This window comes from Malus sylvestris, chromosome 16 (genome assembly GCF_916048215.2).
Source record: "Malus sylvestris chromosome 16, drMalSylv7.2, whole genome shotgun sequence".
Classification (NCBI taxonomy): Eukaryota; Viridiplantae; Streptophyta; class Magnoliopsida; order Rosales; family Rosaceae; genus Malus; species Malus sylvestris.
This window is the reverse complement of record NC_062275.1, coordinates 11017192-11032245: the sequence shown is the minus strand read 5'-3', so window position 1 is coordinate 11032245 and position 15054 is coordinate 11017192. Positions and strand designations below refer to the sequence as shown.

General features: G+C 37.6%; 3 protein-coding genes across 4 annotated transcripts; 2 read left to right on the top strand and 1 right to left on the bottom strand.

Annotated features, from left to right (window-relative positions):
* The first annotated feature begins 2333 nt into the window (after window positions 1-2333).
* LOC126608223 (uncharacterized) lies at window positions 2334-4600 on the top strand. Its single transcript, XM_050276060.1, has 2 exons — window positions 2334-2960; window positions 3873-4600. The coding sequence occupies exons 1-2, from the start codon at window positions 2586-2588 to the stop codon at window positions 4104-4106; spliced, it is 609 nt and encodes a 202-aa protein (XP_050132017.1). The 5' UTR covers window positions 2334-2585; the 3' UTR covers window positions 4107-4600.
* A 1586-nt stretch (window positions 4601-6186) lies between these two features.
* LOC126608217 (protein REDUCED WALL ACETYLATION 2-like) lies at window positions 6187-10518 on the top strand. 2 transcript variants are annotated; one of them, XM_050276054.1, is made up of 16 exons: window positions 6187-6503; window positions 6657-6748; window positions 6934-7071; window positions 7161-7217; window positions 7309-7381; window positions 7582-7740; window positions 7945-8094; window positions 8188-8443; window positions 8521-8636; window positions 8801-8887; window positions 8958-9046; window positions 9137-9199; window positions 9423-9479; window positions 9679-9775; window positions 9853-10011; window positions 10175-10518. In XM_050276054.1, exons 1-16 carry the CDS (start codon window positions 6471-6473, stop codon window positions 10178-10180), a joined length of 1632 nt encoding a protein of 543 aa, XP_050132011.1. In that variant the 5' UTR covers window positions 6187-6470; the 3' UTR covers window positions 10181-10518. The 2 variants fall into 2 exon arrangements, with proteins under 2 accessions (XP_050132011.1, XP_050132010.1); XM_050276053.1 differs by having other exon boundaries at window positions 6931-7071.
* Window positions 10519-10982: 464 nt separating this feature from the next.
* LOC126608224 (uncharacterized) lies at window positions 10983-13083 on the bottom strand. Its single transcript, XM_050276061.1, has 3 exons — window positions 12905-13083; window positions 11873-12003; window positions 10983-11512 (listed from the first exon to the last, which is right to left on the bottom strand). The coding sequence occupies exons 1-3, from the start codon at window positions 13079-13081 to the stop codon at window positions 11266-11268; spliced, it is 555 nt and encodes a 184-aa protein (XP_050132018.1). The 5' UTR covers window positions 13082-13083; the 3' UTR covers window positions 10983-11265.
* Window positions 13084-15054: the final 1971 nt, after the last annotated feature.

Below are 15054 nucleotides of genomic sequence, written 5' to 3'. Positions count from 1 at the left end.
TCACAAGAAACGGATTGTCTAAATTCTATAGGAGCCACCAAATTTTTCTATGTGAAAAAAGAAGAAGTCAGGATTGGCATGGGACCATCCGAGTCCCATGGCTCCGCCCATGCAATGCAACATGCAACTTTGCTAGATGGACATGAGTTTAATTACAAAAGAAAGAATCCAAAGAGGATCCGGATTCATCTCGGAGGTTTTCTACTATGGTAGCTAAGGCTTTGAACACCATACCCTGTCATTCTCAATCTTTTATTTTATTTTATACTTAATATTTTGAATTTTCTTTTTCTTGCAGAGGAATTTGGAATTCTCACCTAATCGGGTTTGAATGGCAGAAGACATTGCAAATTCCTTCACGAATATAACTTCTCCTAAATAAATCACTCTCATTAAGTTTTAGAATTTGCTGGCTAAAAATCTTTTAATATAACCAAAACCGCTTATAACGATGATATTTTTCAAAGAAGCATTTCCGAACCAGAAATCTTCACTATTAATTATTGTCATGTTAGTCTTCTCGTCATCGTGTACGATGTTGCTATGAAGAAAGCAACAATTAAAATTTTGGCCATGTTCCACAAAAAAGCCAGATTTTGCCCACTAATTAGTTTTGCCATGATTTTGCAAGTTAGATAAGGACACCGACATGTGGCTCGTAGGGACTTTTTTGTTTAGTAAGCCGTAAACCAAAAGAAAGTTTACCAATAAACCAAAATGTCCATAGAGCATGAAGACCTTTGATTGAAATACCCAAAAAGTAACTAACAATTAAAAACCACACCATAAACATATCACTATTCATGAACAACCAAATAAAGACGAAATGTCACCGATATATAACTTTAGTAATTTGTCTATTATTTCATAAGAGAATTGTAATTCAACTAGTTCAAAATATTTTAATGATAGAATGTTTAGAGAGAGGGGATGCTACCCTATTCTAAGGTCAAGACGCACTATAAGTTTTTATGAGGACTTACAAATGGGAACTTATCTCATTTTTTGGTTTTTACAGATCGCTTACAAAGCGAGATTGCCAATAGCTATACTCAAACTTCGGCCTAGTAAGGAGAACGATCCTTAACTTAACAAACCCTAGTTGGCATTGATTCAAAATATCCACCACATCTAAAGATTCATGCTTTCTTTCATATTAATGCTTAAAATATTATTTTTATCGTCTATTTATATCATTTTTCTAATAGAGATGAAATCTACATATATTGATGAATCATATCTAATAGATAATAAGTGTACGACTCCTTAAATATATATATATATATATATATATATATATATATATATTTATATTTTTTTTTGGTTGCAGAAACTGCGCTTAGATTATTACAAGTGGCGCAAATGCAACCAAATAAAATATTGCCAGCTTAATACCACTAAACTCATGTGTTTAGTGTGAACATGTCATGGTTATTTTTGACTAATGCTCGTGAGACATATTGTATCTTTTTTTTTTTTTTTTTTGGTAAAAGGACATATTGTATCTTTTGCTCCCTTGAAAGCAAGTTGTCGTAAACAAAATTCTTACCTTAAACAGTCTACGGATCTTCGATGGGTGAAAGTACACATGAGAAAATGCTCTAGTGCGCAACATATAATGCATGCCTTTTCTGGCATTTTTATTGGATTTTTACAAAGTATATCCACACTTTTAAAAAAAGTGACATGACGTTTGTTCAAAACGATATTATTTACACTAAAAAAGTGAGAGAGTGAGCTAAATCTTACAATAACTAGCAATAATATAGTTCAAATTCAATTTTAACCAATAATAAGGTTCGAAATTGCTTTTAACGAAAACCAAACCTAAGATTTCTCACTTACAAATAAAGAGAAATATCATTATAATGTAGTTCTAAGTGACGATAATTGTTCTAGTTTGCCTATAAAAACCCCAAAAAAAAAACCCCCAAAAAATATAAATAAAAAGGGAAATAATCCACACATTTTCATCTACTACGCACTTCTCCTGATATCAACTTTAAATTATTTATTTATTTATTCAATCTCATTTTTTTTTTTTTACCAAAGTATTCAATCTCATATCTAAAAAAAAAAAATACTTGAGCAAAAGTTAAAAAAAACAAAGACAACGCGAGGAGGAGGTGGGGGCTCCACAGCATATGACCCACTGAAAACGATGGGCCAGAAAATAATCGAAATAGACCAAGAGCCTAGCCCAATAACATGGGCCCAGAATCTGGAGAACCCAAAGAGAAACCCTAACCCTAGTGACCTCAGACTACCCCGTTCCTTGCACGTGACAAAGCATCTGATTACAAAAGTGAACATGAAGCGCCGCAGCACGTTACCCTGTTAGCGCAGAAATACAAATTGGCTCACCAGGACCGTCCGATTTCCCCCCACGTCACCTATCCGCGTCAACCCGCGTTTCAGCGGCTCAGATCGCTGGTTGCAGAGCTACTGCTTGAGCGAACCAAGCAGCTCCTCTCTCGTTCCTCTCTCCCTCTATCTCACTCCCTCTTCCAAATCCAATCCCAATTCGTTTTCTCGAGAATACAAAGAGCATATTTTCTCTGGAAATTTGTGTGAGCTTTGAGAAGATGAAGGCTATGGAGGAAGTTGTGGAGGAAAACGAAGTTAAGCCTTTGACTGCCGAGCAATTGGAGCTGTACGAGTCGCAGTCCGAGTCTGAGTCCGAGTCCGACGACAGCGTAGGCGATGAGGAGGAGGACGCTGACGAGGATGAGGACGACGACGACGACGCGGATGACGACGAAGAGGACGACGATGACGACGAAGAGGACGACGACGACGATGTTCAGGAGGTCGTACAGTCGTCTGGTGGCGCTCCGGTTCACGCGGTGGACGACGAAGACGACGATGACGAGGACGAGGACGACGAAGGCGGTGACGACGACGACGATGGCGAGGGAGATGACGACGACGACGACGACGATGACGAGCCTGAGGAAGAGGTATAAACACAAGCTTTACATTTTTCGATTTTTTTCTTTTTTTATTTATTTATTTTTGGTTTCGATTCAACAGATCTGGTATTTTTATATGTTTTTGTTGTGTTTATATGAAGAAATAATTTTTGATATTATTAATTTGATTTTTCTAGCGGTCTGGCCTTGAAATTCAAGTTGGATTTAAATTTTCTTTTGATTTTTTCCTATATATATATTTTAATTTTAATTAGATTTCAAATATTTTTCTGCGATCTGTTAGTCTGTGTATTTGCAGTGAAGCATGGCTATATAGTTTATTAATTTGTATTATATTTGAGATTTCTAAATATTTATATCCTCCAGTGAGAAGATTTCTCTTTTAGCCAAATTTAGAGAAAAGTCCTCCATCATATTTTCTTGCAGCTTTTATTTCTCTGCCTCTGCTAGGCTTGTCATAAAACTTTTTAAAATTATTCTTAAAGCCTTTTATTAATTTTGTTCTTCTTTTTTGGTACAGATTAATTTGGTTTCTTTGTTGCTTGTTGATGTGATCCTTTATTTTCAGTAGATCGAAGAGCTTTTCCTTTTTACCCTTGGTGTAAATTTGGCTATTTTTATATGTTTTTGTTGTCGCTGTGGCTAGTGTTGCTTTTAAATCGAAAAGATTTTCGGCCTGAAGCCGTTTGAGATTACCGTTCTTCGTTCACAAATTATGTCTACTTTCGTAGTTACCCGTTGTCGGAATTTGACAGCGACAAGCCTAACGGATCTGTCAGGCTACCAGCTATGTTTATGCCGACTGTCGTAGTTGCTCGTTTATTGTAATTGGTTGAATGGCAGCTTCTGTTATCGGTTCATTTGTTCGTTGTGTATGTTTCTGTTTTGTTATGGTATGTGCTGGTTCAACTGCTGCTGACATGTTTTGAAAATCTGCAGGATGAGCTAGGAACCGAGTACCTCGTCCGCCCAGTAGGTCGTGCTGAGGATGAGGAAGATGCGAGCGATTTTGAGCCCGAAGAGAATGGAGTTGACGAAGATGAAGAGGAGGGCGATGATGCTGGTGGGAAGGTGGAGGCTCCCCCAAAGAGAAAGAGATCGGACAAAGATGACTCAGATGACGACGACGATGGTGATGGAGGAGAGGACGATGAGAGACCCTCCAAACGATAGGGGTTAGAGGACGGACCATTAACAAAATGGGTCAGTCTCTCTCTCTCACCCTCGCTTAAACTCATCGTCACGCATGTAGAAAGAAGGATAGGATGAATTCGGAATTCTGTGGTGCTGTTTATGTTGGTGTAGTAGTATGATGGTGGAGTAAATTTCGTAGGTTTACAAGAAGCTTTTCATATGTGGTTAATGCTCAGTCAATTTGAAAGAGGTTGGTGTTAGAGAAGTTAATGTAAGTTTAAGTTTAAGAAACTTGATTAAGCTTGATAGTGTTCTCAGTATTCTCTTGTGTTTTTTATCTGGTAGGTTTGGTTGCAGGTTTATTAGGTAGGACCCTTTTGAACTCTTGAACTTTTGGTTGGTTGAGACTTGGAACTTGAAAGGTTGGTAGATCTGAATGTCTAATCCGATGATGGTTGATTCTATTTCTATATGTAATGGTGGACCGTCATTTTTAGTTTGTGAATGAATAAACCATCATCAATTTATATGAATTTTTGCACAAATGACATTGTAAATTGTAATGATGATTGATGAGATTGAGAGTTGAAACGGGGAGGTATAGGTTTGGAAGGGTTTTTAAAATTGTTTTTAGTGAAAATATTTTCGGCACGAATTTTTTGTAAAAATGCAAGTCAATTTAAAAAAAAAAAAATTCAAAATGCTTTTTGCAATAAGCATCAAGAAGTATATATTTGGTGTTTTTTTGTATGAAGTGCTTTTAGAATTCAAAATATTAAAAAAAAAAATAGTTTCTCATAATGATTACCATGAATTTCATAGTCGAGTAGATTTGCTGATTATGATTTGTGCAGCTCTTATAATTATCCGTTGAGTAAGAGTTTTTGTTGTTTAAACTATGACTAGACATAGAGTGGGTTTATAAATAAAAACACAATTAGTATATTTTGAGAGGAAATATTTGCAAATTAAAGAATAATAGCTGATAACATATGAATAATGGTAGTTGATTTTATTTAATTACTTTAATTTTATGTCCATAAAATTATAAATAAATAAAAATACGTGAAAAGTTAAAAAAAAAAAAGAAAATCTTTTTTATTAAGATTTCGTCGCACAATACGATTTTGTTGGGCCTTGTTGAGTGAACAAAAATGATCCGAACTCTCCAAAATCCGCCGACAAAAATTAGTAGACCAAATAAAATAGGAAAATCTAAAAAAAATAAATAAAAAACAAAATAGGAAAAGAAATTTGATAAAAATATCCAAGACGGCAATGGCAATGGCATTGCTTAAAATATGGAAACGAATCTTGACGATGGTCAGTCCTTGGATCCTCCAATCAAATTTGTATTAAAATATGGAGTTTTATCAATATTATTTTAATTCATATTGTTTTAAAAACCTCTCTAAATTATAAAAATATAGAAATAGGATAAGACTATAAAAATAAAAATATAATAAAAAAATGATAGGACATGTTTGATAAGACAACCAACACAAAAAGGGAAATTTACGGTGAATTTGAAAAATGTGAGATGATTTGATCTAGGAATGGAAATTGAAAATCTAGTTATTAATATGATTCGTCCGAAAATCACTCTTAGCTCGTTCTGTGCAATGTGAAATCAAATTAGTTGTCTTTGTAGTTTGCAGTAATTATAAAAATTCAATATGAGTTGTCAGGCCTCCCTTTAGGCCAGTTTGGTCAATGTGAGGTCGATTTGGTAGTACCCTAGTGGAAAACTGGAGGTGAGTGGATCGAATTTGTTAGATTTGCTACTAAACGGTGTTCTCTGATATGATTTGCAACCACGATATCGTTTTATAATGCTACTAAACGGTGTTCTCTCGCATGATAATGCAACAATGGACATGGACGCTACCATCTCTTTCTGTATGAAGTTGTATTTGGTCTAATCCGATCTATTTACACGTTTAGGCAGAATTCATGAAAAATCAGAAGTGAGACCCGCAAATCCACATCCACACCGTCGGATCCAAATCCAACGCCCCATAAAAATCGAAAGGTACAAATTTAATTAATGAAACGATTTAATAGTTAGAAGAAATGGTGCTATCACAAAAGAAAAAGGAAAAATAGAAGAAAACAATTGCAAGCATGTATGGTTGTCAGTTGTCACTCATTAACTCGCACCCTCTCTCTCTCTTCTCTCTCTTCTCTCTCTCACACTGCGTCTCTGTTCCTCAGTAGTTTTTCACCTTCTTCTTCCCTCCGACGCTCTCTCTCTCTCTCTAAATTGAATACTCTGCATCGCAGCGTATATTACAACGCAGACATTGCATTTGCGTCCTCAGATTTCAGCCGCTGATCGAATCGGATCTGTGAAATGCTTGCTCATTGATCTCTCCTCTCCGTCCGATCCGCGGCCTTCCAAAGATGATGATCTTTAGCCCTGTAACTGTCGGCCAGGTACTCGATTTCTCAGCTTCTACTGTTTTCTTCCAGATCTTGCTCGAATTCAAGCCCTTGCTTCTCGGATTAGTGTAATTCTGTCACTGATTTTGGTATAAAGTGGTGATTTTTGTTGAAAGATAGTGATGATTCTGTTCCTTGTGGTTGCAGGTTTCGTTCTTGCTCGGAGTTATTCCGATAATCTCAGCTTGGATTTATGCCGAGTATTTGGAGTACAAGAAGAATTCACTTTCTTCCAAATTGTGAGTTGAACAATTGTTGCGCTTTAGCTCATTTAATTTCTATGCATTTAAGCATTGCATTACCGAAAGCTCAAACTTTGTATGTATATGTATGTGTAAATTTTTTGTAGTTTTTGTGGATGTGAGTAATCGAAATGAGATCGTTCGGGTTTGTGCTGAGTGAGATTGGTTTTTAACATTAGTAGGTGCTCCGAGGTGAATTTGGTTGAAGTGGAAAAGGAGGCGGTTAAAGAGGATGACAGAGTTGTTTTGTTGGAGGGAGGAGGTCTTCAATCTGCCTCCCCGAAAGCTCGAACTCCATCTGGATATCCGCCAATTTTCAGGTTTGTAAATGACACTCATTGGACTCCGAGTTGTTAGTTAATGATTGCTAAGCCATGTGCTAACGCCTAACGGTCATTATATGTGTTAGGTTCATGTTGATGGAGTCGTCTTTCTTGCTTGATAATCGGCTGACGCTTAGGGCAATGTAAGTGAATTTTTTCATGGCTTGCATACAAGGTATATCCTTTTTTAATGTATCAGAATGATGACCTTGCCTCTCTGTGTCTCTCTTACAGATCTGAATTTAGTGTCCTGTTAGCATACTTCTACTTATGCGACCGTACTGATTTCTTCAATGCATCAACAAAGGTGACATTGATAACTTAGTCATATTATGTTAAACATGTCACTCTTCATTATCGGCAATGTTTGGTTTCGAATGAAGCAGTGTCTCTCAACAAAATATTTGATAAAAAGAAAGTACTGCCAAAATTCATCTATATTTAAACTTTTTTAAAATATCTTTCTGTGATGAGCCTTATGTTCTTGAATGTCATCTGTTTGTGCAGAGTTACAATCGGGATCTTTTCATATTTCTGTACTTCCTTCTCATCATAGTTTCAGCAATGACTTCTTTCACGATACATAATGAGAAGTCTCCCTTAACCGGGAAAGCCATACTTTATTTGAATAGGCATCAAACTGAGGAGTGGAAAGGCTGGATGCAGGTTGGTCATTTTGTAATCTTTTATGACGTATACTTGTTAAATGTGCACTTTTTGGTACCGATGCCCAATATAAAAACCATTAGGTCTTTATGTATGTTCACCAAACCATGCTTTTGTCATAGAGATTAATAATACAAGTCATCTGGCTTTCCGTGTCGGTCTTATCATCATTGAGGTCTAACTCTTCTTTGCTCTATGTCACAGGTGTTATTTTTGTTGTACCACTATTTTGCTGCAACAGAAATTTATAATGCAATCCGGGTATTTATTGCTGCATATGTCTGGATGACTGGATTTGGAAACTTTTCTTATTATTATGTTCGCAAAGATTTCAGCCTAGCAAGGTTTGCACAGGTATTGGGGGTTTCCTAGATCTCTAAGATTGCGTGGGTGAGTTTGCCATATTTAGCATTTATGTAACTCATCTCATTCCTTTTTGTTGTGTAGATGATGTGGCGGCTTAATTTCTTGGTACTGTTTTGCTGCGTTATCCTTAACAACAGTTACGTGCTGTACTACATCTGTCCGATGCACACTCTATTCACTCTTATGGTTTATGGGGCACTTGGTATTATGAACAAGTACAATGAAATTGGGTCAGTGATAGGTGTGAAAATCGCCGCTTGCTTCTTGGTTGTTATCTTGGTGTGGGAAATACCTGGAGTGTTTGAATTGCTTTGGTGGCCATTTACATTCCTCCTTGGTAAGTAACTGGTACAGCTTTATTTACCATGTCAAACGGTGCAGACCACTGACCAAAATTGCTAAACAAATTTGCAGGCTACACAGATCCTGCGAAACCAGGTTTACCCCTCTTACATGAATGGCATTTTCGGTCGGGCCTTGATCGATACATATGGATAATTGGAATGGTATATGCTTACTATCATCCAACTGTAAGTCTTGATTAAAATCCTGTCCATTTCCCCCATTTTCCAGTCCAGTTTTGTCATTGGTGTAATTTTTCGTACTTGACTGGTGTATTCAATATGAGAGCATCTGTTTAGGTTTTGTCATTCTTTTGAGTCAGTAGCTAACCAACTGGCATATATCATTATAGGTTGAGAGATGGATGGAGAAACTGGAGGAAGCAGAATGGAAGCGTAAAACATCGATCAAATCAGCTGTTTCTTTGATAGCCTTAACGGTATTATAATGTCGTATTCAGGAAAATCCCTGCTTCTTAAATATTGATCTCTGACAGTCTGAATTTCCAGGTGGGATACCTATGGTTTGAGTATATATACAAGATGGACAAGCTTACTTACAATAAATATCATCCTTTTACCTCATGGATTCCTATAACGTATGGTATCTCTCCTTGAGTGCTTTAACAAATTGTATTGTATGTAAGTTATCCTATTTACTAATATAGCATCTTGTTCTTGTTGATCAGGGTCTACATATGTTTGCGAAATGTCACGCAGCAATTCCGCAGCTACTCTTTGACTCTTTTCGCGTGAGTGGCTGTCTTGTGATATCTCTGTTTTTAATCTATTTTATCTCACCTATTAGAGTATTATTTGCTTTGGACAGCATCAGGTTTAACTCTAAAACATTATGGTAGCTTCAGTTTTTAGTTTTAGTTAGAAAATGCGCCTTTGTCTGTAATTTCTAAAGGTTCTTTTATATTTAAAATTTCTGTTCTTTTTGTCCTTGTGACATTGTCTTTGGTTTATCAGATGGCTTGGAAAGATCACACTGGAGACCTACATCTTGCAATTCCACGTCTGGTTAAGGTAAGCGTTTAATTGTTCCTGCAGCACGTTTGAGGTTTCACTAATAAGACCGGCTTTGCAAATGTTTCAAGTACCCCCCCTTTGTCAGCAAATATTTGGTCAATGAGAAGTGGTGGCGCATTGTATACATACTTCCGATTATGTACATACTTATGTTGGCAGATACCTTTCTTACTCTGGTTTCTGTGTGACTTTGCAGATCAAGTACCCCTGATGCTCAGCCTAAGTTGTTGCTTTCTATCATCCCGGATTACCCAATGTTGAACTTCATGCTCACTTCTGCCATATACGTTGCTGTAAGTAAATGACGTTATTTGCTGTAATCAGAAGAAGATACTCTATTTCTCATGGTCCAAACTTTGCTATAATGCAGATCTCTTACAGGCTCTTCGACCTGACAAATACATTGAAAATAGCATTTGTACCTAGTAAAGATAACAAGCGCCTCGTCTCCAACATAGTTACAGCTACCGCAGTTTCATGTGGGTTATACTTCATCTCTTTCGTCTTCCTAAAAATCCCTCAAATACTGGTAAGTTTTGTGCCTCCAAATTGGTTAGTTAATTAAGTCCGAGCCCATTTCACATTGTTCAAAATGGTAGTACGGGTGTTTCCCTGCTTCATTTGTTTACACCAAAAGTTCTCACATGGTTCCCATCTCACTCTGCGATTTTATTACTCTTAAATCTCCACAGGCTTGAGCAATCAAATATGTAAAAGATACAGAACAAAACAAGGCCAGTTGCTTCTCAAGGTCTGTGTCACGGGAAAATACTGTGCGACTGCAAGAGTTCTTACATCTGTAGCCCGGTGGGGATATCAATTCATCGGCTGCTAATGAGAGCACTGGGTTGTTAATCGAAATGCAGATGATTGTACCAGTTCTGTTTTTCATTTTTTTTGTCTACGTTGTAATAGTATTAGATTTCGGGACCTAAATTGTATAGGGAAGGGTGAGTAATTGAATTGATTTGACCTCCAATCAGGATGATATACGTTTCGTCATACTTAATACTACCAAATGTCGACGTTTTTACTAGTTTGCTACTGCAAAAATACTTGGAGCCATGGCTGTTACTGTGTAGATATGAACTATTGAGTGCAATTTACTCCCTTCCCGTTAATTTATGGAGTGCAAGTTGCGGCAAACATTTGAAGCATTCGGAGTTGAACAGAGCATTCGCTCCTGCACTCGAGCACCTATGTTCCATCTCTCCCATACAATATTGTATGATACAAACTAAATATTGGAGTTTTAAAGATTTTAAACACCTGCAAAGTAACTAGGGCCTGTTTGAAATTGCTTATGTAGGAAGCACTTTTACTAATGTAAGAAGCATTTTTATTAGCAAAAAGCGCTTTTCGTTCTTCCAATACAATCTCAAACAAGCCCCTAGTCCTAAAGAATTCATCACCCGTGAAAAGTTGCCGCTGTGCTCTCTAAGGCTCAAAGGCGGCCTCAAAATAGCCTTTGTCCAACATTCAAATTGGTTAACAGAAAACTAAATCCAAAGATAAAAACAGCTTTCATAAACATGGCCTAAAACAAAAAGTTCTCCAGAAATCACCAAGCAGCCTATGCCCTTTAGCTAAGCGGTAATCATTGGAAAGGGTGGACAAAGCCTACAACGACATTCGTTTGGTACAAATAACTAAAGACCATTTTCAAATGGGCAGCGAAAGACTACATTGCAGGAAGCAGCATTGGGTTCAGACCCTTCTTGAAATAGAAAATAGTTAGCAGCAACACAGGGTACCTTTCATTCGAGGTGTAGCTGATAATCCCTCAGAATATGTGCACAATGTCATATGCAAATGTCCAGAACAACACGAATGACAAAAGCCCGCCCAGAAAGCCATCAAGTATAATCTGGTTCCAGCTATCAAAATATGAATAAACTGCAAACCCTGTCTTGGCAATGAGTCCGACCGAGGTGACGGTCATGATAAGAAAATACCAAATAAATCCAGTAAGGCCAGTGAATCCCAAAATTCCAGCAATGACCCCACCGATGATAGACATAAATGTTCGGCTGCACGAAGGAAAAATGCAGACATTTAAGTATTAACCCAGAAAGTTATAAGAATGTATTTTCTAGCATGAAAATGTTTTGAAGATAACAAATCATTTGGTTTGACATCTTCCCACATGCTATATGATTCATCCACAAGGTCATTATGTCACACAGTTACACCAGCCAGACGTGATACAGAAACCGACATGAGTAATACATGGAACTGTGATCCCTCCCAACATTTAGCAACATAATTTATCATCGATTACTGATGGATTGACATAGAAAGCAACATTTTGAGGCTTAACAAGTCCACATAACAACACATGGGAGACATAGAATAGGTTTCATGATGGGCCATGAGGTTGTCAAACAAACCTGTAATATATAATTTTCATGTTGCTTTGTAAATTTTCAGCGTTGAGGGTTGGCACATCAAATGCGGCCTCGCTAGATTTCTTCTCAGACGCACCCATACCTTCTTCTTTCTGTGATCTGAGAATTAATTCCTGAAGAAAAAGACAAAAACGAACCAACCTTCCCCTCAGTTTTGTATAAACCATCAGCCTAATGTCATTGGAATAAGTAATTAATGCAAGTTCAACAGAGCAGCTAGTCCATAAAAACACAGACCATAGCGTAATAGGGAAAAAGAACACAAGCTCAAACAGGTAAAACTGTGGAGGAAGCAAATATACACAAAACTTTCAGAACACATGGTACGGAACTCCCAGGAATTCGCTACACTCACAAACATATCGCAAATCTGAAATTTCCACCAGAGGGGAAATCTATAGCGTACAAGTTCTACAATCACATAGAAGACTCATTGCTGCTTTGCAAGATTACGATGAACTAAATTATCGAGAATTCGATGCATATACAGCACATAAACAGCTAAAACAAGTCCCGCAAATTGCCAATCTTCACGCCTGAAATCCAAATCAGATGCTTGATATCGATCACTCAGCAGGAACTGAACTGGGTTTTTTCGGTGCCCCGAAGATTTCTAGGTCTAAGGTTTTCATAGTATAGGCACAGTGTGCTTACGGATTAGTAAACGAGCCATTAGTGTCCCAAAGATTTCTAGGTCTAGGGTTTTTCATAGTATAGGCACAGTAAAGTAACCAGATTAAGTCAACCACTAACATCGCACACCATGAAAATTACACATCAACAGAAACAGAATCACATAAACTCCAAACAATTACCCTGAACTTCTACAAATTCAAAACCCACCCCCCCTGTTCTGGAATTAAAATTTACAAAAATTAAAACATTGCCCCCAAACTCCAGATTCAGTGTAATTATCGAAAACCTAGTGGTACAAGATCTGATATTTGTGAACTATCATCCAATTTGCTGAAATCCAACACAAAGGAATTGAAGAAATTGCAGAGATGAACTTACAGTGAGGAGCGATCGGAGGGCTCTGCTCTTCCAGTTTGCAGAACGAATGAGAGCTTTGTTTTTGCCTAATTGGTTTATGGGTCTTTGAAGGAAACCGAGTCCAAGTCGGAGTGTCCGACCCGTCAATCCTCTTTTGATTAATTTTCCAATCTTGCCCCGAAAGTTTACAAATTTCATAATTTGCCCACCTACTGAACATGAAATCCCATTTCTGTCCTCCTCTTCTTCACTTGGACTGTATTTTGGAGCCATCTTCTCTGCAACCCAACCATAAAAAGCCCTCAAATTCTTCAACGTTAATTGGATATCGAGCGTCCCAGAACACAAAAAATTGATCTTTTAGCGGTCATTTGATTAGGGCTTTGAAGTTTGCTTCAGATTACACCCATTAACAACCACTTATGAATATTTTTTCAGATTACACTCATTATCTCAAGTTTTGGGTCGAACTAAGCCATTGACACATATAGTTCATGGAACAAAATCGAGTTATCCGGGCCCTGGCTTCCACTTCGTCGGTAAATGTCTTGGTAGGTGCATTTGAGAATTGGAACAACATGTTGAACCGTGTGGTTGCCGTCCTAATGTTGTAGCGTATACCTGCATGGTGGACGTTCTTTGTAGGAATTTTATGTTTCATCAAGCTCATAATCTTGTAGAAGATATGTCTGCTGAAGGTTGTCCTCCAAATACAGTTACATGTAACACATTTTATCACAGGGTTATGCGCCGATGGAAAGGTAGATTGGGCTGGCAAGATGCTCGATAGTATAGAGAAACATGGGTGTTTGCCTAACTTACAACGTATGATGAGTTATTGGACGGTCTCTTCAAAGCTAACAGATTCGAAGAAGCTTAAGGAATTGTTAGGGAGATCGAGGAAATAGGGAGTGGACTGAATTTGGTAACTTACAATACCATTTTGAATGGTTTTTGCCACGCTGGAATGACCAAGGAGGCTATGCAGCTTTCGGAAAGATGCTGGTAAGGGAACGAGGCCTGATGCCATCACATATAACACGATAAATATGCCAATTGCAAGAAAGGTTCGATAAGCACTGCTAGAGTTTCAACAAAGTTGGTGCAGAAAAGGAGTGGCATGTTAGAATTAGAAGAAAATGTAGTACAACAATGGAGGATATGCTGCAATGACTAGAGTGAGAGAGAGAGAAAGAATGAGAGCAGAGAAAATGACACTGCAATTCTTTGCACACGCACTGTTTGATTGCTCACATAGTGAGAGAGGAACATCTCTCTCTGCACTTAACAGTTACACTTCCAAACTTTTGGCAGTATTCAAAATTACATCCAAGTAATCCTAACCATCCATCTTACACCCTATGAGATGAAGACACATGTACACTCACTTACTTAAGAACTATGAGACTTAGATAAGAAAGCATACAACCAATTTAGCTAATCATCCTAGCAATATAAGCTAGAAATACAAATACCACATCAGATCACAATTTACACACTAACAGCCCCCTTTAAATTGTGAACTGATTTAACTCCAAGAAGTTCCCTGAGATAACTGAATTGTTCTCTTGCCAATGCCTTTGTAAATATATCAGCAATTTGCTCTTTCGTAGGACAATGCAACAGCTCAATTACTCCTTGCTGCAATGCTTCTTTTATGAAATGGTATCTCCTGTTGAAGTGCTTGGTCTTCTGATGAAAAATAGGGTTTTTAGTGATGGCTATGGCTGAAGTATTATCACAATTCATTGGTGTTGCAACTGTTTGCATTTCACCAAAGTCCTCCAAAACAAATCTCAGCCATGTAGCCTGTGCAGTTGCTTCAGATGCACTAATGTACTCTGCTTCAGCTGTTGATAATGCAACACATTGTTGCTTGACTGAAGACCAAGAGAAAACTCCACTGCCAAAGGTAAATGCATACCCCGATGTACTTTTCATATCATTTTCTGAACCGCTCCAGTCACTGTCACAAAATCCCATTAAGATTGCTCCTTTGCCTTTCTTGTATTCCAAGCCAAAATCAAGTCCCTTGAACATATCTTAGTACTCTCTTTGCTGTCCCAAGGTGCTTGTTGGTTGGACAGTGCATAAACCGTGATAGCAGACATGCAGCATACATTATATCAGGTCTAGTTGCTGTGAGATACAGCAAACTGCCTACAATTTGT

What these genes read in the sequence shown, in the direction of transcription:
- LOC126608224 (XM_050276061.1), bottom strand. Translation starts at nt 13,081, where the DNA reads ATGAAATTTGTAAACTTTCGGGGCAAGATTGGAAAATTAATCAAAAGA. An exon ending in CCCTCCGATCGCTCCTCACT is followed by an intron (nt 12,004 to 12,904) that starts GTAAGTTCATCT and finishes CTTTTTCTTCAG; the next exon opens with GAATTAATTCTCAGATCACA. An exon ending in ATGAAAATTATATATTACAG is followed by an intron (nt 11,513 to 11,872) that starts GTTTGTTTGACA and finishes TCCTTCGTGCAG; the next exon opens with CCGAACATTTATGTCTATCA.
- LOC126608223 (XM_050276060.1), top strand. Translation starts at nt 2,586, where the DNA reads ATGAAGGCTATGGAGGAAGTTGTGGAGGAAAACGAAGTTAAGCCTTTG. An exon ending in ATGACGAGCCTGAGGAAGAG is followed by an intron (nt 2,961 to 3,872) that starts GTATAAACACAA and finishes GAAAATCTGCAG; the next exon opens with GATGAGCTAGGAACCGAGTA.
- LOC126608217 (XM_050276053.1), top strand. Translation starts at nt 6,471, where the DNA reads ATGATGATCTTTAGCCCTGTAACTGTCGGCCAG. An exon ending in GCCTAGCAAGGTTTGCACAG is followed by an intron (nt 8,095 to 8,187) that starts GTATTGGGGGTT and finishes TTTGTTGTGTAG; the next exon opens with ATGATGTGGCGGCTTAATTT. An exon ending in GCCATTTACATTCCTCCTTG is followed by an intron (nt 8,444 to 8,520) that starts GTAAGTAACTGG and finishes ACAAATTTGCAG; the next exon opens with GCTACACAGATCCTGCGAAA.